General features: G+C 51.5%; 1 protein-coding gene across 1 annotated transcript; it reads left to right on the top strand.

The window, feature by feature from the left end:
• The first annotated feature begins 449 nt into the window (after positions 1-449).
• LOC140900899 (G-protein coupled receptor 54) lies at positions 450-5,697 on the top strand. The gene is made up of 5 exons (XM_073318845.2): positions 450-759; positions 2,841-2,965; positions 3,195-3,330; positions 4,416-4,654; positions 4,901-5,697. Exons 1-5 carry the CDS (start codon positions 450-452, stop codon positions 5,252-5,254), a joined length of 1,164 nt encoding a protein of 387 aa, XP_073174946.1. The 3' UTR covers positions 5,255-5,697.
• Positions 5,698-24,727: the final 19,030 nt, after the last annotated feature.

Below are 24,727 nucleotides of genomic sequence, written 5' to 3'. Positions count from 1 at the left end.
TTGGGAACCCAGGAGTCCAGGTTCCCAGCCCCCGCACTTCCATAGGGGACCCACCAGTAGCTGGGGCTAACTCAGGCCCAGCGCACGGCCCAAGGATGCCCGGCTGGACTAGGAGTGGGTACTCAGGAGCTGAGCGCAGCTCAGTGTGTGGACAGAAGCAGGGCGTGGCGCCCAACTCAGCAGGGGGTGTCTCGGGGTGATAGTTGCAGGACTAAGCCAAGGCACTGGGAGCAGCTGGCCTGTTTCTGGGGGTGTGTGTTTGGGGGGTGGGTGATGTTGCTGGCTCTGGCTTCTGTGCCCCATCTCTGCTGGATCAACCCCCACCCCTTGCCTCAGTTTCCCTTCTGTTTACATGTTTTCCCCCACAGGGAAGAAGCTGGCCAGGACTGGCACGTTGGAAACAGGGACCAGTCCTGGCTCCAGTGCTCGCCTGCCCTGGGCTTGGAGACATGGCAGGATCACCGAGGATGGATGCAGAGACCTCCCCGTCGGGCAGCTGGCTGGACAACGGCTCTTGGACACCAGTACCCACTGCTGCCCCCCACCCAGTCATGAGCTCACTGGGGGGCCAGAGCAGGAGGGGGCTGTGGATCTTTAACAGCAGTGGGGAGGACACATCACCCCCATTCCTGACGGATGCTTGGCTGGTGCCGCTATTCTATGCCCTCATCATGCTGCTGGGGCTGGTGGGCAACTCACTCGTCATCTACGTGGTGTCCAAGCACCGGCAGATGCGCACAGCCACCAACTTCTACATCGGTGAGCGTCCCCACACCATCCCTCCCCTGGCGGGGTGCCCCAGAACCTGCCCTCCCCCTGGGCACCGTCCCTCCCTGGTTGGATGTGCCAGCCCTCCCTAGCCCCTGGGCACCATCCCTCCCCCGGCTGGGTGCCCCAGCATCTATTCCCCTGCCTCCGGGCACCATTCCTCCCCCGGCTGGGTGCCCCAGCACCTGCCCCCCCCCAGGCACTGTCCCTCCCTGGTTGGATGTGCCAGCCCTCCCTAGCCCCTGGGCACTATCCCTCCCCTGGCTGGCTCCTCCAACACCATCCCCCCCATCCTGGACCCCAGGCACCATTCCTCCCCTGACTGGGTGCGCCAGCCCTCCCTGGCCCCTGGGCACCTTCTCTCCCTTGGGTGGGTGCCCCAGCACTTGCCCCCCTCACTTCTGGGCACCATCCCTCCCCCAGATGGGTGCCCCAGCACCTGCTCCCCCCCTCTCTTCCAGACACTATCCCTCCCCTCCCCTGGCTGGATGCCCCAATGGCAGCTCCCCCATCCTCTGGCACCTTCCCTGCCATAGCTGCATGCCCCAGCTCCAGCCCACTCTCACCTCCGGACACCATCTCTCCCTCAGCTGAGTGCTCCAGTGCCAGCCCTCTCTTGTCCCCAGGCACCTTCCCTCCCCCTGATGGGTGCTCCAGCATCAGCGCCCCCCTCCATTCCCGAGCACCTCCACCCCAGTGGGTTCCCCTGCCTCAGCTCCAGCCCCACACCAGCCCCCCTGCTCCTGGGAGTCTCGCCACACTCCTGGTGGGTGCCCCAGCACCACCCCCACCACCCCCAGTGCCTGGGTGCCTTCCCCCCTGCTCCTCCCCCCAGTGCCAGCCCCTGCACACCACTCCTGGCCTGAAACACCCCTCTCCACCAATGATCATCATCACAGCTCAACAACATGCACTGCCCATTAGCGAGAGGGTGGCACTTGGCTCCCCCAGCCAATGCCCCTCAATTCTGAGACACAGCCCACTGCTACCCCAGCCCAGGGCTCCCTCAACACCCCTGACTCTGTAAATTCCCTGTAGCACTGCGTTCCCCCATTATAACAGAGCGCCCACTCTGCTGTGGTTGGGGTCAAGCCTTGCTTTCTGTTTAAAGAGGGACTATTCTAAGTCCTCTGAAATCCACACGCTGACTCCAATTGTCTTGAAAATTGCTATGCCTCATGGGGGTTTGGGATAGAGTTAGTGACCCAAATTTGGGATTATGTGAGCAAGGGGTTCCCGAGACACAGCTCCCCTAAAAACCCAGCTCTTTACAACACCAAACTGTTTGGATGGACAAGGAAACCAGCCATGATTAAACAGAGCAAAGGTGACAGACAATTAAGATAATGTAGGCAGGTTTCCTGAGCAAGAGCACTGAGTGTGATCAGAGGAAAGCAAGTCATTGGGACATCTGTTCCAGGGGTTCCAGATGCACAATCCCCCAATGTGAGTGGCTCAGATTCTTATAGCATATCTGGGGCAGAGTGTGGGAATATGGGGGTTTGGAGGAATGGGGGGAGCCATGCTGGGGATTGGGAGGGTGCAGGTAGGGAAGTTGGGGGAATAGAGAGAGAGGTGTTTGCAGCTAGGGGATAAATGGTGGGGTAGAGGCTCTGGCCGGCGGAAGACAGTGGGGATAAAGGGGAGTAGGCGGGATGCTGGCATCTTCAAATGGGAGTAGAGAATGTGGGGCTGACAGGCGCCCTGCCCATAATTCCCAATCACTGCCCACTCCCACCCAACCCTTCATTCCCAGGCGCTGCTCTGAGTGCATCAGGGATGGGGGACTCAGCCCAGGCTCGGGGTTCATACAGCCCCCATCACCCAGTGCCCATCAATTATTGGTGGTTTATCTCTATGTGGACAGGCAGGTCTGTTATCTCCATAGCAGAGGGAGGAAACTGTGGCACAGCGAGGCCAAGCGATTTGCCCATGTCTGTGGCTGAGCCAGACATTGAACCTTGGACTCCTGGCTCCCAGGCTGGCACCTGAGCCACAGAGCCGCCCCCCGCTTGTCTGGCCAGTCCCTGCAATGGCCCCGCCCCCTGATCCCAGTTCCACATCTGTTCCAGCAAACCTGGCGACCACAGACATCATCTTCCTGGTGTGCTGTGTCCCCTTCACCGCCACGCTCTACCCCCTGCCCAGCTGGATCTTCGGCGACTTCATGTGCAAACTCGTCAACTACTTGCAACAGGTGGGGCTGGCTGTGGGTGGGGGAGGGGCTGGTTATGCTGGGGGTGCAAACATGCGTGGGTGAGTGTGTGCATGGGTGTGCTGGGCAGGGACATGCAACAGCTGCTGATACCTGGGATGCTGTACAGTCCCAAGGCCCTGCCCTGCAGGAAGGGCGGTGACTGGCAAAGGGCCCAGGGCCCCCCAGTTGCCTTTGCCTTGGATCACCAGGCCGCCCTTGCTCTCTGCAGGTGACAGCGCAGGCCACCTGCATCACCCTGACAGCGATGAGCATGGACCGCTGCTACGCCACCCTCTACCCGCTGCAGTCGCTGCGCTACCGCACCCCACGCGTGGCCATGGGCGTCAGCGTGGCCATCTGGATCAGTGAGTGGGATGTGTCAGGCCCAGGGGAGAGCAAAGAGTTGGGGAAAGGGCCTCCCAGGGGTGGTGGAAAGAAGGGAAGGAAGGAGGAGAGCTGTGTCCCTGAACATGCATCCAGGACACCAACCCTGCAAAGATCTTGTAAAAGGTTTCCCAAGGGATTCCTGGCCTGACCCTGGCCAGTCCTGAGCCCAGCAGCACAGCTCCATACCCAGCGCAAGGTCTCCTCTCGGATTAGGGTGACCAGATGGTAAATACAAAATATTGGGACCGCCGCAGGGTGAGCACCTTTTCAATTGTTACACTCACCCGGCACATTTGGCGGCAGGAAATAAATCCTGCCGACAAAGAAAGAAGTACCAGCTGCCGAAATGCCGCCGAAGCCCCGGACATGTCAGCGACTGAAGTATTCGCTGCCGAAGTGCTACCGAAGACCCAGATGTGCCGGGTGAGTATAACAATTGAAAAGGTGCTCCCCCTGCCTGTCACCGCCGCCTCAGGGGAAAAAAACAAAAAGATGCGCCCGAAACAAAATATCGGGTCAAATGGCATCAATATCGGGACAAACTGCTCAATATCAGGACAGTCCCGATTTTACCGGGACGTCTGGTCACCCTATCTGGGATCTCTGAACACAGGCAGAGGGAATTAATATTTGTGCCTCGGTATCTGATGGTCAATAGAAACTTCCACCTTCTGTTCTGGTTCTAACCCACCAGCACCCACAAATCTGCTAATTCACCTCAAACCAATCCACAGCCCCCTGCTACCTCAGCCCAGGCTCCCTACACACACAGCTCTCCTGGCACCTCTCAATCCCACCCTGTATCCTCTGCTATTCCAGGCCTTGCCTCCCCAGCTCAGCTCTGCTTTTGCCCCTCAGTCCCGACCCACAGCCCCCTGCTATTCTACGCTCCTGGGTCTTTGCTGAACAGAGACGGATGCTAACCCTCTCCGCTGATCAGCCTCAGCCATTCATGAATGTGCCAAATCAGTTCTCCTTATGCTCAGAGCCATGGCTGGACCCCAGGCCTCCCCAGAGCACTGGCCCTGTCATACCTTTCACCCTGTTGCCTTCCTGTCCCCAGGTTCCTTCCTTCTCTCGCTGCCCATAGCCATGTACCACCGCACTGAGGTGGGCTACTGGTATGGGCTGCGCACCTACTGCATCGAGGCCTTCGCCAGCAAAAGCCAGGAGCGCAGCATCATCCTCTACACCTTCCTGGCCATCTACCTGCTGCCCCTGCTCACCATCTGCCTCTGCTACTCCGTCATGCTCAAGCGTGTGGGGCGCCCCATTGTGGAGCCCATCGACCACAACTACCAGGTGAGCCAGGGGCAGTAAACTGGGGTGTCTCTGTATTGGGGAACCCCTCTGCCCAATATATCTGGAAGCCCCATCACCCAGCCCCAGGACTTTTCTCAACAGGACACGGAGTCCTCACCCCCAACTCTCCTGCTCTAACCACTAGACCCCACTTCCCTCTCAGAGCCAGGGATCGAACCAGGGAGTCCTGGCTCCTAGCCCCCCTGCTCTAAACCAGGCCTCTATGTTCCTGCTCCCCTTTCTCAGCAGGTACAGCACCTGTCCGAGCGCTCTGTCGCCACAAAGGCCAAGGTGTCCAAGATGGTGGTGGTGATCGTGGTACTCTTCACTGTGTGCTGGGGCCCCATCCAGCTCTACCTCCTCTTCCAGGGCTTCTATGATAGCTTCCAGGCCAACTACGAGACCTACAAGATCAAGACATGGGCCAACTGTATGTCCTACGCCAACTCCTCCATCAACCCCATCGTCTACGCCTTCATGGGCGACAGCTTTAGGAAGTCCTTCAAGAAGGCTTTCCCCTTCCTCTTCCGGCGCCGGGTCGGCACCATTCTCTCCGGCTCCCACAATGCCGAGATGAAGTTTGTCACTGAGGAGATCTAGTCCCAGCCCTTCCGGGGGTCCCTGAGGCCTCCCAGTCATGCCAGCCTGCGCGGCCTGCTCCTCCTGACTGAAAGCTGAGGTGGTAAATCCAATATAGTTGCCGGGCCACATTGACGTTACTCAGGACAAGAGGCACCATTCAATGGAAGCTGTGGTGACTGGTTCTTCAGAATCCCTGGCTTGGAAGGGGTCAGGGTTTCTTCCCAAAGTGCCTTCTTATTTGGGGTTCCTCTGTCCTCTGGCTGAGGCATCCTCACAGTCCAAATACTGAGGCAACCAGAAACGAGTGGACACTTTGGGAAGTCTGGGTCCTAAGCCAGACGCCTCCCTTCCCTCCCTCCTCCCACCATACCATTGTCCTTGGCACATCATCGTGAGCATCTCCCACTGGCACCTCAGGGACCTGCCCAGAGCATCTGGAAATAAAGCTCTTTGGCTTTGTAAGGAGACATTAGCCTGATGTTTGGGGTGGGGGGCATCTGTCAAGGTGTCTCCTATGCCAGACTGGAGGATTGAGAGTAAAGCCTTGCCTCTGAATAAGGGGGACAACAGCTTAATAACTCATCCATATGGACCTGGGCTGAGACAAGCCCCCGCAGGCCCCTCTGCTCCAGCCAATGTATGGCCCTTGGCGAGCAGCACCTGTAATCCCTAGAGCGCAGGGCTTGGCTGGATCTGGCCAGCTCTTTGCTGCTCCCATCAGTCCCCCTGTTACACCTTCCCCCCAGCTCCATGCAGCCAATGAGGTTTAAAAACAAAGCAACTAGCCAATGACAAGAATCCTTCAGTGTAGGCTTGTTGGCCAATCCAAAGCAGCTCAGCCTGCCAGGTGGGGGTTCTGTGTGGGGAGGGTTGGGACTGAAACAGACAATATCCACCCCCTCCCCAGTGGCCATCAGGGAGCCCTGGGGGCTGTGGGGTGGGGGTGGGTCAGATTTAGGGCACCTAAGGAGTGTGTTCTTGAGCCCGCTGCAGAACCTATTCATGTGAGAGCTCCCTGGGCAGCAGGTGTGATGGCCACCATCTTGGCAACATCCCAACTAAAAGCAAGAGCTGCTGTAGATAGCTTGAGCTACAAAACCAGGGCTGGGGCTGGCACAGCCATATGTCCTGCGCAGATCAGGCACGGAGCTAGCAGTCATCTTGTTGCCAGAGTCACTGCAGACTGCTCCAGAGGAGAAAAGCACACACTACGCTCTCCCATCTGTATTCCACATCCTCCAGCATGCAAGCCGTGGCATGTGGAAAAACCACAACAGCTCCCCAAACAACCCCCTTCGGCCAACAATTTCAGTGTCTGAGAAAATCTGCTGGGGTTGTGATGGGTTCATGGGCAGAATGGGTTGAGTAACCTGTTTGCAGTGAATAGCTGGGCCAGTTCTGTCTACAGCCCCCCAGCAGTCAGAGGATGCCTGCAGCCAGCAGAGAAACACCTGGAGTGTCATCATTTGTGTTTGAACAGCGCCTTGTGTCCCAAAGTGCTGGAGCCCCAGGAATGCACCTGGGAGTGGGGAGGGGGCAGCGGAGTCACAAAGAGGAGTCACAAGGGGGAACAAAGCTCCTCAGAGCTGGTTGGAAAATTTTAGCTGAAACCATTTTCTATCAGAAAATGCCATTTTGGTTAAACCGAAAATTTTGGCAAAATCATGTGGACTTTGATGAAATTTTCCTTAGAAAATTGGGAGGGGGGATTTGAAAATGTCAAAACACAGTCAAAAGTTTCGAAAATGTCTCTTGACCAGGGCAGGCCCCCCTGACCACGATGCACTGGGTAGTCACCCACAGTGGCCTGCTCCCCACCTCATCCTGCACACAGACGCACTCCTGAGAAAGGCAGCAATGCAGTCCACTGAACCCCCCCCACAGCGTCCATACCATGCCCCCTGTGGGAACAAATGTTTGGTCAATCATTTGATCCCTTGTATTTATTAGCCACATATGTCATGTGCTGCTGGATTTCTTCCCCAGTTGGCTGAGCAAAGCTGTTTAAATGATTCCCGCTGTTGCCCTAAAGTTTGTGACTAAATAAGTATCAGTGAAACTCTCCAAATCCTCTCCTGCTCCTGACCAAATTCTAGGGCCTCCCAGGCAGCGTACTCTGATGTGACGGGAGGCGAAGGACAGCGAGAGCTCGGATGAGGCGGTGCTGGCACCCACTGGAGTGGAATCATTGCAGTGGGGAGCAAGTCGCCAAATTTTGATTTTTCATGCACATTTTTGTCCCCAAATTGATTTTTTGCTAACACCCTCCCCCCCCACGCTCCAAAAAAATGTGTTAATGAGAAATTGTGTCCAAACTGTTTGGGTTTTTCGATGATCTGTATTTTAAAATATAAACATTTGGAAACATACGTAATTTTTTAAGAATCGAGGCAACATTTTGTGCTGTTTTTCCAGTCAGCTGTGGTAACAGTGCTATATATTGGTATCACTGCTCTCATATCCCGCCCCCAGTGCTTTTCAGTGCTAATGAATTAACCCTTGCACTCCCTGCATGGAGGTGAGGAAATTGTGTTTTTTCTTTCCATTAGTTTAGGCACTGGACTGGAACGCAGCAGATGTGGGTTCAATCCCCAGCTTTGCCACAGACTCCCTGTGTGACCTTGGGCAAGTCCTGTCATTGCACTCATTCCTCAGTTTCCCATCTGTAAAATGTGGATGTTAACCCTTCCTTTGTCAGACTGTGAGCTCTTTGGGGCAGTGATTGTCTCTCACTCTGTGCAGAAATTGGCACAACAGGGTTCTGATTTCAGCTGGGGTCTCAGTGTCACCATTTTACTGATGGGAAAACTGAGGCATAGAGAATGGAACCAATTTTCTTGTCACATAACAAGCCCACTGCAAAGCCAAAGATGGAATCCAGGAGTCCTGACTCCCAGAACCATTCCCTCATGGTCTAACCACTAGATACCACTTCCCTCCCAGAGCTGGGAATAGAACCCAGGAGTCCTGACTGCTAGGCCACTGCTCTAATCACTAGACCCCACTCCCCTCCCAGAGCCGAGGCTAGAACCCAGGAGTCCTTTCTGCCAGCCCGCCCCCCCAACTTTAAGCACTAGATCCCCCTCACCTCCCAGATCCAGAAATAAAACACAGATCATTTGACAGCTGGGTTCTAGCCCCTGGATTCTACCTCTCTTCCTTATTGCTGTTAGGTCCACGTCCACTCCACATTGCTAGCATGTAAAACCCAGGGATTATGTGACAAGACCATCTCCAGAGAGTTTTATTTTCTCCTGTAAGAGGTAATCTCTATCAGGCTCCGCAGAGGAGAAGGATCTGAGTGGGATTTAAATACCCACTAAAACTGCACACTGGCCTTCGTCCATGACACAGGAACACAGCGGATTAGGCTGCATACACGCACCACCCTGTATCCTGGTGATTTATCACTATCTGCAGAAGGGAGCTCTTACTGTCCAGGGCTTCACAACTAGTGTAGTGCTGTACACCAAAGACATGTTGAACTGCATGACAAGGGCAGAGAGAGAATCCAGCAATTGCTTCAGAGCCCCAGCCGCCTGCCACTTGAGCTAAAGGAGAATCTCTGGATACAGCCTATGACACAAAGCTGATCACACATAGACTCTGGGCTCTAGTCCTGGTCTTGAGCAGCTATATCACCTTAGGCAGGTCCCATGCCCTCTGTGTGCCTCAGTTTCCCCTCCCATCCTTTGCCTCATTAATACTACATGCTTATTGGGGCTGGGATTGTCTCTTATTACAGACAGCACCTAGCACAATGGGGCCCTGATCTCAGCTGGGTTTATGATGCACATGAATGATGATGATAATATTGAATAGTTCGAGTACGAGCAGAAGCAGGTGCTGCACTGGGGGCAAGGGGGCAAAATGGAGCGCAGCCAGGGACACTTCCTCCCCCGGCACCCCAGAACTGTGCAGGGAAACACCCCCGCACAGACGGCACTAGGACCCAGGTGGTGTCTGCCCACCGCACAGCTTAGCCAACCCTCCCCCACAATCATGGCACTGTGCTCCCATTGGTCACTCTGCGGGGGCATTCTGCCCTTCACCCTGCCTCTGGCCGCTCTAGTTACATTGCCAGCTCTTCAAGGCAGGGGCAAACTGCTACTCTCTGTTGGTGCAGCACCTAGCACAAGGGGGCCCCAGCCTGGGCCGGCCCGCGGTTAATAACAGTACTTTGGTTTTCAATAGAAGACTAAATAGCCGTGCCCTTGGGTGCTTCCATTGTAAGCACTGAGGAAGGAAACCAAGCCAGAGGGTTTTTCAGCATTAGAGTTGCCTCACCCAAGCAAGCTGAAAAGCCGATGGACATTTGAAAAGCTTTGCTCTAGCAGACTTCATCGATCTCTCTCTCTCTCCCCAACCCTTTCCCTTGCTTTTCTCTTTCAACTTCCTTGGCAAATGCTAAGAAGATTCAGCTTCTTGCCTGTGTTACGTGGAAACTCTTCAGGAAACGTGGAAATGACGAACCTCAGAATGAAGTGGCATCTAACTGAGCCCTGCCTACAACAACCCGAATACAGAAGCTGCAGCCTGTGGTGTTGTAGCTGGGTAGGTCCCGGGATATTAGACAAGGAGGGTGAAGGAATAGTGTTTATTGGACCAACTGCTGTGGGTGACAGAGACATGGATTCGAGCTACGCAGAGTTCTTCTTCGGGTCTGGGGAACTTAGGCCATGTCTACACTACCACGTCTGTCGGTAAAACGTATGTCCCTCAGAGGTGTGAAACCCCCCCAGCAGAGCATCTCCTGCCGACATAGCTACTGCCGCTCGTTGGAGGCGGTTTAATTATGTTGATGGGAGAGATCTCTCCTGTTGGTATAGAGCGGCTACACGAGAGATCTTACACTGGCACAGCCCCGTCGGTACAGCTGTGCCCACAGGCGGTGCGTGAGTCTTCCATTTGGGGAGGCTTACACGCGACTGTCAGAAGGTCCCTAGAAGTGTGTGTGGGGGGCCACTGGCACCTGGACTTTGCCTCCCCCAAGGCCCGCCCAAGCTCCACCTCCTCCCCCAACGACCCACCCTTGCTCCACCTCTTCCGGCCTCTGCTCTTTCCTTGAGCCTCTCCTGTCTGCCCTTCTCCACCCCCTCCCCTGAGCCTACCCATCAGCCCCTCTCTGTGTCTCCCCCCGAGGCCCACCCACTGGCCAGCTGGCCTCTTGCTCATTCGCTCGCTCCCCTTCGCTGTGGAGGTGAGCGAGTGGCGGTGGGGGGCACCCAGGGAGAAGAGGTGGAGTGAGGACGGAGACTCGGGGGAAGAGGCTGAGTTCGAGCAGGGACTTGGGGCGAAGTATGGGTGGGGCCACGATCCAGGCACCAGTGCCCCCCCCCCAACTTCTAGGGAGCTTTGCTTCTGGTGCTTCAAAGGCAGCGGGCCGATGCGCTTCCAAAGGGAGGAGACCCACGCTACATCTGTAGCATTTAGCCTCTTTCATGGACAACCTTTTCTGGGGAGGCTTAGCCTCCCCAAGCCTCTTATATGTGCCATCTACAGCCGTACCACTGTAAGGTCTGTAGTGTAGACATGGACACAGAGTGTCACAGCTAAATACACGCTGGAATAGGTTGTTTCACAAGTAGTTAACACATATTTCCAGGGACCATTCAAGGTGAAGTGGTCTGTTAACACTCCTCCAGTCATAGGGAGGAAAGACTGTGGGGGGCGGGGGGGAGGGGGAGGGGGAGGGATTGGTTGTAGTGGGTTATAAATTATTGTAATAAGCTATAAATCCGGTATCTCTGTTCAGTCCATGGTTTTTAGATAAGATGTGGCCTGTGCAGACAAGATCATGAGCTAATTCAGTTCAAACTGCACGGAAGGATAAACAAAAATAAATCTGCGACTAGGGTTTTTGATTTCAAAAGGGCTGATTTTCCAAAATTAAGGAAATTAGTTAGGGAAGTTGCGGATGATACTAAACTGGGAGGAGTGGTAGATACGCTGGAGGGGAGGGATAGGATACAGAAGGACCTAGACAAATTGGAGGATTGGGCCAAAAGAAATCTGATGAGGTTCAATAAGGATAAGTGCAGGGTCCTGCACTTAGGACGGAAGAATCCAATGCGCCGCTACAGACTAGGGACCGAATGGCTAGGCAGCAGTTCTGCGGAAAAGGACCTAGGGGTGACAGTGGATGAGAAGCTGGATATGAGTCAGCAGTGTGCCCTTGTTGCCAAGAAGGCCAATGGCATTTTGGGATGTATAAGTAGGGGCATAGCGAGCAGATCGAGGGATGTGATCATTCCCCTCTATTCGACATTGGTGAGGCCTCATCTGGAGTACTGTGTCCAGTTTTGGGCCCCACACTACAAGAAGGATGTGGATAAATTGGAGAGAGTCCAGCGAAGGGCAACAAAAATGATTAGGGGTCTAGAACACATGAGTTATGAGGAGAGGTTGAGGGAGCTGGGATTGTTTAGCCTGCAGAAGAGAAGAATGAGGGGGGATTTGATAGCTGCTTTCAACTACCTGAAAGGGGGTTCCAAAGAGGATGGCTCTAGACTGTTCTCAATGGTAGCAGATGACAGAACGAGGAGTAATGGTCTCAAGTTGCAGTGGGGGAGGTTTAAATTGGATATTAGGAAAAACTTTTTCACTAAGAGGGTGGTGAAACACTGGAATGCGTTACCTAGGGAGGTGGTAGAATCTCCTTCCTTAGAGATTTTTAAGGTCAGGCTTGACAAAGCTCTGGCTGGGATGATTTAACTGGGAATTGGTCCTGCTTCGAGCAGGGGGTTGGACTAGATGACCTTCAGGGGTCCCTTCCAACCCTGATATTCTATGAATCTATGATTTTAAGTGGATTGGACTGAAGAATTTATGGATCTAAAGGCCGAGGAGGCCTGGAATTACTTCAAGTCAAAGCTGCAGAAGCTATCGGAAGCCTGCATCCCAAGAAAGGGGAGAAGAGTCATAAGCAGGAGTTGTAGATCAAGCTGGATGAGCAAGCATCTCAGAGAGGTGATTAAGAAAAAGCAGAAAGTCTACAGGGAGTGGAAGATGGGAGGGATCAGCAAGGAAAGCTACCTTACTGAGGTCAGAACATGTAGGGATAAAGTGAGACAGGCTAAAAGCCATGTAGAGTTGGACCTTGCAAAGGGAATTAAAACCAATAGTAAAAGGTTCTATAGTCGTATAAATAAGAAGAAAACAAAGAAAGAAGTGGGACCGCTAAACACTGAGGATGGAGTGGAGTTCAAGGATAATCTAGGCATCGCCCAATATCTAAACAAATACTTTGCCTCAGTCTTTAATAAGGCTAATGAGGATCTTAGGGATAATGGTAGCATGACAAATGGGAATGAGGATATGGAGGTAGATATTACCATATCTGAGGTAGAAGCGAAACTCAAACAGCTTAATGGGACTAAATCGGGGGGCCCAGATAATCTTCATCCAAGAATATTAAAGGAATTGGCACATGAAATTGCAAGCCCATTAGCAAGAATTTTTATTGAATCTGTAAACTCAGGGGTTGTACCGTACGATTGGAGAATTGCTAACGTAGTTCCTATTTTTAAAAAAGGGAAAAAAGGTGATCCGGTTAATTATAGGCCTGTTAGTTTGACATCTGTAGTATGCAAGGTCTTGGAAAAATTTTTGAAGGAGAAAGTAGTTAAGGACATTGAGATCAATGGTAAATAGGACAAAATACAACATGGTTTTACAAAAGGTAGATCGTGCCAAACCAACCTGATCTCCTTCTTTGAGAAAGTAACAGATTTTTTAGACAAAGGAAGCGCCATGGATCTAATTTACCTAGATTTCAGTAAGGTGTTTGATACGGTGCCGCATGGGGAATTATTAGTTAAATTGGAAAAGACGGGGACCAATATGAGAATTGAAAGGTGGATAAGGAATTGGTTAAAAGGGAGACTACAATGGGTCATACTGAAAGGTGAACTGTCAAACTGGAGGGAGGTTACCAGTGGAGTTCCTCAGGGATCGGTTTTGGGACCAATCTTATTTAATCTTTTTATTACTGACCTCGGTACAAAAAGTGGGAGTGTGCTAATAAAGTTTGCGGATGATACAAAGCTGGGAGGTATTACCAATTTAGAGAAGAACCAGGAAATCACAGGAGGATCTGGATGACCTTAATAGTAATAGGATGAAATTTAATAGTGAAAAGTGTAAGGTCATGCATTTAGGGATTAATAGCAATAATTTATTTATAAACTAGGGACACATCAATTAGAAGTAACGGAGGAGGAGAAGGACCTTGGAGTATTGATTGACCACAGGATGACTATGAGCCGCCAATGTTAGGCGGTTAGGGACTATTTAGAAAAGCTGGACGTGCACAAGTCCATGGGGCCGGACGAGTTGCATCCGAGAGTGCTGAAGGAATTGGCGGCTGTGATTGCAGAGCCACTGGCCATTATCTTTGAAAACTCGTGGCGAACCGGGGAAGTCCCGGATGACTGGAAAAAGGCTAATGTAGTGCCAATCTTTAAAAAAGGGAAGAAGGAAGATCCTGGGAACTACAGGCCAGTCAGCCTCACCTCAGTCCCTGGAAAAATCATGGAGCAGGTCCTCAAAGAATCAATCCTGAAGCACTTGCATGAGAGGAAAGTGATCAGGAACAGCCAGCATGGATTCACCAAGGGAAGGTCATGCCTGACTAATCTAATCGCCTTTTATGATGAGATTACTGGTTCTGTGGATGAAGGGAAAGCAGTGGATGTATTGTTTCTTGACTTTAGCAAAGCTTTTGACACGGTCTCCCATAGTATTCTTGTCAGCAAGTTAAGGAAGTATGGGCTGGATGAATGCACCATAAGGTGGGTAGAAAGCTGGCTAAATTGTCGGGCTCAACGGGTAGTGATCAATGGCTCCATGTCTAGTTGGCAGCCGGTATCAAGTGGAGTGCCCCAGGGGTCGGTCCTGGGGCCGGTTTTATTCAATATCTTCATAAATGATCTGGAGGATGGTGTGGATTGCACTCTCAGCAAATTTGCGGATGATACTAAACTGGGAGGAGTGGTAGATACGCTGGAGGGGAGGGATAGGATACAGAAGGACCTAGACCAATTGGAAGATTGGGCCAAAAGGAATCTGATGAGGTTCAATAAGGATAAGTGCAGGGTCCTGCACTTAGGACGGAAGAACCCAATGCACAGCTACAGACTAGGGACCGAATGGCTAGGCAGCAGTTCTGCAGAAAAGGACCTAGGGGTGACAGTGGACGAGAAGCTGGATATGAGTCAGCAGTGTGCCCTTGTTGCCAAGAAGGCCAATGGCATTTTGGGATGTATAAGTAGGGGCATAGCGAGCAGATCGAGGGACGTGATCGTTCCCCTCTATTCGACATTGGTGAGGCCTCATCTGGAGTACTGTGTCCAGTTTTGGGCCCCACACTTCAAGAAGGATGTGGATAAATTGGAGAGAGTCCAGCGAAGGGCAACAAAAATGATTAGGGGACTGGAACACATGAGTTATGAGGAGAGGCCGAGGGAGCTGGGATTGTTTAGCCTGCAGAAGAGAAGAATGAGGGGGGATTTGATAGCTGCTTTCAACTACCTGAAAGGGGGTTCCAAAGAGGATGGCTCTAGACTGTTCTCAATGGTAGCAGATGACAGAACGAGGAGTAATGGTCTCAAGTTGCAGTGGGGGAGGTTTAGATTGGATATTAGGAAAAACTTTTTCACTAAGAGGGTGGTGAAACACTGGAATGCGTTACCTAGGGAGGTGGTAGAATCTCCTTCCTTAGAGGTTTTTAAGGTCAGGCTTGACAAAGCCCTGGCTGGGATGATTTAACTGGGAATTGGTCCTGCTTTGAGCAGGGGGTTGGACTAGATGACCTTCTGGGGTCCCTTCCAACCCTGATATTCTATGATTCTATGATTCTATGTGATATGGCCGTGAAAAAAGCTAATGTGGTCTTGGGATGCATCAGGGGAGGTATTTCCAGTAGAGATAAGGAGGTGTTAGTACCGTTATACAAGGCACTGGTGAGATCTCACCTGGAATACTGTGTGCAGTTCTGGACTCCCATGTTTAAGAAGGATGAATTCAAACTGGAACAGGTACAGAGAAGGGCTACTAGGATGATCCGTGGAATGGAAAGCTTGTCTTATGAAAGGAGACTCAAGGAGCTTGGCTTGTTTAACCTAACCAAAAGAAGGTTGAGGGGAGATATGATTGCTCTCTATAAATATATCAGAGGGATATATACCGGAGAAGGAGAGGAATTATTTAAGCTCAGTACCAATGTGGACACAAGAACAAATGGATATAAACTGGCCATCAGGAAGTTTAGACTTGAAATTAGACAAAGGTTTCTAACCATCAGGGGAGCGAAGTTTTGGAATAGCCTTCCAAGGGAAGCAGTGGGGGCAAAACACCTAACTGGCTTCAAGATTAAACTCGATAAATTTATGAAGGAGATGGTATGATGGCATACCATGATTTTGGCAATTAATTGATCTTTAACTATTCATGGTAAATAGGCCCAGTGGCCTGTGATGGGATGTTAGATGGGGTGGGATCTGAGTTACTACAGAGAATTCTTTCCTGGGTATTTGGCTGGTGAATCTTGCCCATATGCTCAGGGTTCAGCTGATCGCCATATTTGGGGTCAGGAAGAGGCAGATTGGAAGAGGCCCTGGGGTTTTTTCGCCTTCCTCTGTAGCATGGGGCACGGGTCACTTGCTGGAGGATTCTCTGCACTTGAAGTCTTTAAACCATGATTTGAGGACTTCAATAGCTCAGACACAGGTGAGAGGTTTATTGCAGGAGTGGGGGCGGGCGGGTGAGATTCTGTGGCCTGCATTATGCAGGAGGTCAAGACTAGATGATCATAATGGTCCCTTCTGACCTTAGTATCTATGAGTCTATGAGACCCTGCAGACACAGCATTCTCCATCTGGCATCTTTAGATCCAGATTGGATGTCTCTTTCTAAAAGAACTTAAGCTCCAGTTCAACCACAAGGTGAATTGTGGGTGAAATTCTCTGGCCTGTGCTGTGACGGAGGTCAGTCTAGGTGCCCAAAATGGTCTTGTCTAGCTTTTACACCTAAGCCTTTATGGGTATGTCTACACGGGCATACAAACCCTGCGGCATCGCTGTGGTTGGCCCGGTAAACTGACTCGGGCTTGTGGGGCTCTGGCTGCATGGCTCGAAATAGCAGCGTAGACGTCCAGGCTTGGGCTGGAGCCTGGGCTCAGAAACCCAGCAAGGGGGAAGGGTCTCAGAGCTTGGGCGCCAGCCCGAGCCTGAACGTCTGTCTACACTGCAATTTTTAGCCCTGCAGCACGAGCTGAAGTCCATTGACCCCGGTGCTGAGCCTCATCTCCATGGATTTAATTTGCAATGTAGACATGCTCCTTGCCTAGAGATAAACAGAGCGTTATTATTATCAGATGGATGCAACCGATCTAGAAGAACCGGCTGATCCATTGTCAGTTAATTAGGAAGAGGTCTCAAAAGGAATGCGTGCTGCATGCTAAACCATGGCATCATGGGCCTGGCTTACATCAGACAGGAAAAGTGGGGGGGCGGCAATGTCTCAGAATGAGCTGAGCCTGCCTGACAGTTAGAGTCGCGTCATTCTTCAGTCGGGGGAGGCTGATTTCATAATTGAACTAGGCCAGGAGGAGCATCCAGTTAAAGCAAATGAGCTCTTCAGAAGAGCAACAAAAGAGTTCTTGATTTTCTCCTCATCAGAGGATATGGCTGCTTCTGCCACTCATTCATTGGTTAATAGCTGTGCAATTTATCATCATCCCGAGATAATGGTGCCTCTTAGCACAATGTGGCATATTCTGTGGCAAGCTTCCCTTAAATCTCGATGTTGCAAGGTTGCCTTGTTTCTGCAGTAGAGGCCTAACTCTCAGCAGGATGCGATTTTTCAGTTTGTCTGTAATCTGATAACTTTTGCTGGCAGTGTCCAAACAGCTCCAACATTTCGGGGAATGTTCTAGGCATTCATGAGAAGAACCCTCTGGATTTTGGTGACAACTGGGAACCAGAAAGGTCTGATTTCTACTAAAACAGCTGATTGGCTGATTTGCCTTTGATGTCACAATCCCACTGGGGAGCTTCTCTGGTGCTGAGACTGGGGAAATGGAGGACACAGAGAGCCCCTGGCATGGGGGGCAGAATGGGGGGCCTTGGTATGAGGGAATGGGGCAATGGAGGGTCACATGGGGGAAAAATGGGGGACTTTGGCATCGGTGGGCATGTGGGGCAGGGCCCTGTCCATCAAACTATTAATTCTATGACAGGTTTCAGAGTAGCAGCCGTGTTAGTCTGTATTTGCAAAAAGAAAAGGAGTACTTGTGGCACCTTAGAGACTAACAAATAAATAAATTTGTTAGTCTCTAAAGTGCCACAAGTACTCCTTTTCTTTTTATTAATTCTATGGCATCTTCTATTAACCCTCTGCCACATTAAGGGAGAATGACTTTGCAGGTGCATGGCTGGCATGGCTGGTATGCTGAGGAGGCCACCATCGGAGGCTGCAGAAGTTTGCTTTGAATGGAGGGGTGATGGTAGGGTTGCCAATTTGGTAATATTTAAAAAACGGTTTCAGAGTAACAGCTGTGTTAGTCTGTATTCGCAAAAAGAAAAGGAGTACTTGTGGCACCTTAGAGACTAACCAATTTATTAGAGCATAAGCTTTCGTGAGCTACAGCTCACTTCCTCAGATGCATATCGTGGAAACTGCAGCAGGCTTTATATACACACAGAGAATATGAAACAATACCTCCTCCCAGCCCACTGTCCTGCTGGTAATAGCTTATCTAAAGTGATCATCAGGTTGGGCCATTTCCAGCACAAATCCAGGTTTTCTCACCCTCCATCCGCAGGAGAGTGAATTTGTGTGGGGGGGTGGAGGGTGAGAAAACCTGGATTTGTGCTGGAAATGGCCCAACCTGATGATCACTTTAGATAAGCTATTACCAGCAGGACAGTGGGCTGGGAGGAGGTATTGTTTCATATTCTCTGTGTGTATATAAAGTCTGCTGCAGTTTCCACGGTATGCATCCGATGAAGTGAGCTGTAGCTCACGGAAGCTCATGCTCAAATAAATTGGTTAGTCTCTAAGGTGCCACAAGTACTCCTTCTCTTTTTATTTAAAAAACGGACACTCCAGCAGGAGTTCTGGAACCTCCCCTGCCCCTCTTCTTCTCCCCAAAGCCCCCGCCTCCCGTCCACTCCTCTTCCCCTCGCCCCCCTGTCACTCGCTGCTTTTCCGCTCCCACCCACCCCCACCCCTGCCCAGGCTGGGAGGGACTTGCCTGTAGGAGGTGGCCCAGAGCCTCCCTGCCTCCCCTGCCTGCAGTAATCAGACATTGGGTGTCTGGTCAATAGATCCGACTGGACAATGTCAGGTCCCCTTTTCGACCAGAAAGTCCAGTTGAAAAGGCAGGCACCTGGCTACCCTAGATGGCCAGGTGAGGAGAGGAGGAGGAGCAGGGCAGGCACTCTGTGTGAGAGCCGCTGAGACTCAGCAGGCAGGGCGGGAGCTAGCTCCAGGCTGGGAAGTCTGTCTCAGCCATTCTCTGTCTTGCCAACCATCGGGTAGCTGCTCCCAGCCCCAGCCTGATCACTCCGGTTCCTACCTGGTCCTTGTCACTGCAGCAGCCACTCTAGCCTCCAGATCCTGCTGTCTCCTCTGCCCCCGCCCTCGGAGGCATGTGTGCAGTTTACAGGGCATATTGGGTCCCGGGACGTGCAGTGGAACAGTGTGCATGGACAGGACGACAGATCAGCCCCCACAATATTTCCATTGCAGAGGCGCTAGCCCTCCCCCTGGTTCTGCGTGAGGGGGCGAGTCTGACAATGCACAGGGTGTATTGCTTGGAAGGGCAGGCTGCATAGAGCACTAGCATGTGTTAAGGACAGTGTTGTGAGCAATATGAAAGACGCGAGTGTCAGGCCAGAGCCCAGGACCTGTAGATTTAGAACCACGCACACCTATGGCCTGAGCTACAACAGCTGCGGCTAGGTCAGTGGCTGCAGCAGACTCACAGCTGTGAGATGTGTCTCTCTGCCACGGCGCAGCGTCTCAGGGCGGTAGGGGCAGGTGGCACAAGCAATGCAGGGGACTTAGGGCCATATTTACAAAGGTATTTAGGTGCCTAAAGATGCAGATAGGCTCCTAATAGGTTTTACACAAGCACCTATGTGAATTAGTCGCTTACTATATGTGGCCTCGTGGAGTACATGCTGGACTGGGGGTGTGGAAATGTGGGGTCTAGTCCCACCTCTGTAACTGGGTGACCGAGGGCAGGTCTGCTTCCTGCTCTGAGCCTGTTTCACCATCTACAAGACAGGGATAATAATTCTTGCCTCCTTTGGAAAGCACTTTGAAACTGACTAATGGCGAGGGGTATATAAGAGCTAGGAATTATTATTAATAATTAGAGGTTTCAGAGTAGCAGCCGTGTTAGTCTGTATTCGCAAAAAGAAAAGGAGTACTTGTGGCACCTTAGCGACTAACCAATTTATTTGGGCCTAAGCATTCAGTGCATCTGATGAAGTGAGCTCACGAAAGCTCATGGTCAAATAAATTTGTTAGTCTCTAAGGTGCCACAAGTCCTCCTTTTCTTTTTATTAATAATTAATTATTATAATTATTATTAATTAGTATTATGTACCTTTTTAAACCTGTCCCTTTTCTCTTTGCTTGTTGTTTGCTTTTAAGGTTTTGGATGGGTGGGTGGAGGTTTCTGACATCACTTTAAACTGTCACTAAACCACAGGTTTGTTGGTGTTTGTTCTGATATTAAACCCAACGCATTGTCATACATTTTCCATCTGCTGCAGGTTTTTCATATTAACACATCAGTGAGTCGTAACTGTCAAGGGGGAAGCTGGATGTTCCCAGCATCTGCCTGGGGCTTCTGAGATTCAGTGGGAAGCAATTGGCAGTTGTGACTGGCATGAATATATTTGCTTCAGCTAAGAAGATCATGGCGGAAATTGCAATCCTTACGGAATTTTCTTCCCCCTAGCAGACAAAGGCAGGATGAGATCTGACAGCTGGGATGTGGAGGGAGACAGGCTGGAAATAAGATGCACGTTTCTAACGTGGGAGGTAAGCATGGGAACAGATTCCTTTGGGATGTGCTGCATTCTCCAGGATCAGCCCGGGATAATGAACAAACTTTTGTAGCCTGTTGGGTTCGTCTGAACTGGAAGGTTTTGCCCTCAAAAGTTCTGCCGGCTGCTCTGCTGAAAATGAGAATGCATCACAGAATAGCTTGGCTTTCTTGTCCATTTAAGGACAGTGCAAACCATTTATTTATTTATTTATTTATGGTACGTTCAAGGCCACAATCTTCAGGCACAGGCTACTGAGGATGGGCAAAAAATAGAGCCGAGCAAATAATAGATTTTAAAAAAATCCAGTTCCATTTGAACTGAAGACAATGTTTTCTAATATTACATCAAATCTAAACTGGAACACTTTTTGTTTCAAATCGACTAAAATGTTTTGAATAGACTCAACACAATTATGTTTTGATTTTTATTTATTTCAAGTTGAATGAAACGTTTTGGTCAACTGGAAATGAATTTTTTCCTCCAAGTTTTTCATTTTGATTACGCTGTTTTGGGTGTTTTTCACCCTCTTGTTGGTTTTTTTTTAATTGGCCAAATCTGAAATGGAAACCCTGTTTGGAATTGAAAAGTCAAAGTGAAATGTTTTTGACTTTTTCAAGATTTCTTTTCCGCAGCGGAAACCGTTCTTCGAATTCAACCCAGATTCAGTGAATAGTTTCTAAACCCCCAAAATGGATTTTTCACTCAAAAACCCCCAAAGAATTTGTGGAAAAAATGTGGCGATTGAATGCAGTGGATGCATCTGTAGAGCTATTCATGGGACAGCTGCATATGATGGGGAGGGGTTTGCTGTCCATCCAACAAGCACTGAGTGGGTGACTCCACAGATCATGATGAGCACCTAGGATGGCCAGCAGCAGCTCCAGAACTTTTGGATGCAAAAGGCCACACTCCTGGAGTTATGTGCTGAGCTCACCCAGCCCCCACCCCCAGTGCCCAGATGCCAGGATACAGGGTGCCCTGGCTATAGAGAACCGGGTGGTGATTGCCATCTGGAAGCTTGTCAACCTGGATCACTATCAGTCAGAGGGGAATCAATTTCACCTTGATCACCTTGATTGATCAGTCCTTCAGCCTCTATATAAATTGTGCCGATCACAACACGTCTTCCATTCTTCTCTTATCCTGGCCTTCCTTCTCCATGTGCCTTTTCACTATAAAATCTTCCCATCTCTTTGGAGGTCGGCCGAGTGGTCGTTTCACTTCCCGCGGGTACCACTCAGTGACAGCTGCAATCCATCAATGGTCAGTGACTCGCTATATGCCTGGTCCATCGCATTTTATTGTACCTACCTGCTTTCAACAACGACGTCCTGCACTCCACTCTGCTGTCTGATCACTTCACTGGGGAGTCGGTGACAGATTGAAATCCCCCAAATTCTTCTTTCCATCGCCCTCTCCGTGACAGACAGCTGTTGCTCTTCTATCTTCGTCAGTGCCCATGTTTCACTGCGGCACCACATTGCTGGCGGTACTGTTGAGTTGAAGAGGTTGGCGTGTATCGCCTCATTGATTTTTCCTTTGAGAACATCCTTGATAGAACTGAATGCGTGCCAACCACTTTTCTTTCTTCGCGAGAGTTCACCTTCCTGATGGTGGCACACGTTAATTTCTTGGCCCAAATAAACGTATAGCTCAACTTCTTCTATGTGTTCTCCCTTGACTATTATGTGGGCTTTTGGCAAGACAGCAGCCCGCATACGCTTCCTTTTAGAGCGGCTCCTTTTCAGTCCGACATGGCTGCTTTTTTGTGTCGAGCCCTCGCAGCATTTGCTGTAGTTTGAGAGTGTTTTCGGCAATCAGCACACTGTCGTCCACCAATCGGAGGTGGTTTAACTGCTCTCCATCGAGGCGGATCAATTTGGCGCTGAAAGATCAACAGGTTGTCAGTGAAGTCTCTTTCTCAAAGACCTGCTCTAGCTCGGCCGGAAGCTATTGGGCTGGACACTGGCGTGAGAAGGCCTGCGTGATGCTGTGCAGGTGGTTGACCAAGATAATCATGGAACCTTTTAGCCTTCAAAGCAACAAGTTGCCCGTATTATGGGGGCCGTGTACATCATGCCTGCAGCGCAGCACAATCACTGAGTCAACCCATTGTCCTCCCAGCCACAGAGCTGCCCAGCCTGTTAGCTGAGCCCAGCTGGCATCTCCCTACAGTCATCAAAGGAAAAACGTGAAACACATCACCGATGAGTGTCCTGGATGAAAAGCAGCTGCAGGGAGGAATGGGGGTAGCAGCCCAGAGCTCATTGCCATGGCAATGGGCTCAGCTGGGACTCTGCTATTGAGAGGGGATGGCTGTAATTATATTAATGGGACTCAGAGACTGACTCGGGCATAGCTGGCAGCGGACATAGTGACGGGCACTCAGAGCCAGCAGGGGTTGCAGCGGGCTCTGGGGAGCTGCCGCCAGCCCCGCTCTCAGCCTTCGGGGTACACAGAGAGGGGGAGGGAGAGCAGGCAGCTGTGGGTGTGGTGGGGGGCAGCCACAGCCAGCAGCTCCTAGCAAGGGGGCGGGAGGAGGGGACAACGTGGTTCCAAGTGCTGATAGGTCATAAACCAAATCCTGAGTGCCCCCGTTCTCTGTCTCCCTTTCCCCACCCCCAACAGCCCCAACCAGTAGCTCCAGGGCAGGGGAGAAGACTGCAGTGTGTCCCCTCCCCCGCTACCCCCATATAGGGGGCACTGAGGCCAGACAGCGAGCGTGGGAGAGAGCTGCCCTGTCACCAACGGGCTCCTGTACCCAGCACTGAAGAGGCACAAGAGGGGCAAGAGCAAGACCAAGGGGCGGGTTGGGAAAAGAGGGGGGACCTTGCTGCTGCCCAGGCTGGAGCTGTTCTGGGGACAGAAGCCGTCAGTCTCCAGGACTGTCAATCCAGCCTCCCCGGCCGTCACTTAAACGCTGTGTGAGACGCAAGCTAGTGCAGAATGGAAATGCTGAGCGGGCAGGTCACTGCAGACCCAGCTCACCCCCGTGCGGTCGGGGGCTCGTTAGCCGTAGGGGGTGGGGCTAGGGTTGCCAACTTTCTAGTCGCACAAAACCGAACACCTTTGCCCTGCCCCCTGCCCTGCCTCTTCCCTGAGGCCCCACCCCTGCCCTCTCCTTCTCTGAGGCCCCGCCTCCCGCTCACTTCTTCCCCCCTCCCTCTGTTGCTCACTCTCCCCCACCCTCACTCACTTTCACCGGGCTGGGGCAGAGGGTTGGGGTGCAGGAGGGGGTGAGGGCTCCGGCTGGGGGTGCAGGAGGGGGTGTGGGGCTGGAGATGAGGCATTTGGGGTGCAGGAGGGGGCTCAGGGCTGGCAGAGGGAGTTAGAATGTGGGAGGGGGTTCTGACCTGGGGCAGGGGATTGAAGTGCATGCTCTGGGAGCAGGCTGAGGCAAGAGGTTGGGGTGAGGGGTGCAGACTCTGGGAGGTGCTTACCTCAGGTGGCACAGCTGTACACAACCCCTCCCCCTGCGGGGAAGGGATGTTTTACAGACGGGGAAACTGAGGCACAGAGAAAGTGACTTGCCCACAGCAGCTGGGAGGTGAACCCAGCCCTTTTGAGGCCCAGCCCAGTGGCTCTCAATCTGATCCAAGCCAGGAGTCCCGAGCCCCCTCACCCACATCTGGCCAGGCCCCCTCCCAGTGAGCAGTACCAGAAAGGCAGGGTGGTCCTGTCCCCACCCTCAACACCCGTCGAGAATTCCTGTCTTGCCCAGTAAGGATTTTGCTTGAGTGAGGATGGAAGAATAGAGTTCAGGGAGGGCACACCAGGACCCCCTGATACGAAAGGTGTGAGGGGAGATATTCTGCCATCTGATTCCATTGTCCCGTCAAAGGTGCCCAGAGAAACCACGCTGCCAGCTTTTCCGCGCCCAGATCCCAAGCTAAGTCACCCCTTATGGGAAAATCGGAAATCCTGTTGCAATTCAGCCACTATGGCACTACAGAAATTTCCTAGGGACCTATAGAAACCATGCTAACTCTAACCTGTAGATTTGAATAGATTGAAATGCCTTCTATAGGGGGTTTTTAGATGCACACTGCAGAAGTCTACAGCAGGCATCTGTTTAAATTCTACAGGATGGTGCAAAAAGAAAAAAAAGGCGACTGAAAAATGCTGATGTGCGGCTCAGTTCTAACAGCATTTTAGGAGCCAGAGCCATGAGGAAAGGGATAGATAATAGGGCAGAAAATACCATCACGCCTCTGTATAATTCCATGGCATGCCCACATCTTGAATCCTGTGTGCAGATCCGCTCGCCCTATCTTAAAAAAGATATATTAGAATGGGGAAAGGTACAGAGAAGGGCAACAAAAATGATGAGGGGGATGGAACAGCTTCCGTAGGAGGGGAGATTAAAAAGACTTGGACTTTTCAGCTTGGAAAAGAGACGATTAAGGGCGATGTGACAGAGGTCTAC

The sequence above is a fragment of the Lepidochelys kempii genome, chromosome 20, assembly GCF_965140285.1.
Source record: "Lepidochelys kempii isolate rLepKem1 chromosome 20, rLepKem1.hap1, whole genome shotgun sequence".
Classification (NCBI taxonomy): Eukaryota; Metazoa; Chordata; order Testudines; family Cheloniidae; genus Lepidochelys; species Lepidochelys kempii.
This window is presented reverse-complemented; position numbering and strand designations above follow the sequence as displayed.

What these genes read in the sequence shown, in the direction of transcription:
- LOC140900899 (XM_073318845.2), top strand. Translation starts at nt 450, where the DNA reads ATGGCAGGATCACCGAGGATGGATGCAGAGACCTCCCCGTCGGGCAGC. An exon ending in AGCCACCAACTTCTACATCG is followed by an intron (nt 760 to 2,840) that starts GTGAGCGTCCCC and finishes CATCTGTTCCAG; the next exon opens with CAAACCTGGCGACCACAGAC. An exon ending in CAGCGTGGCCATCTGGATCA is followed by an intron (nt 3,331 to 4,415) that starts GTGAGTGGGATG and finishes TCCTGTCCCCAG; the next exon opens with GTTCCTTCCTTCTCTCGCTG.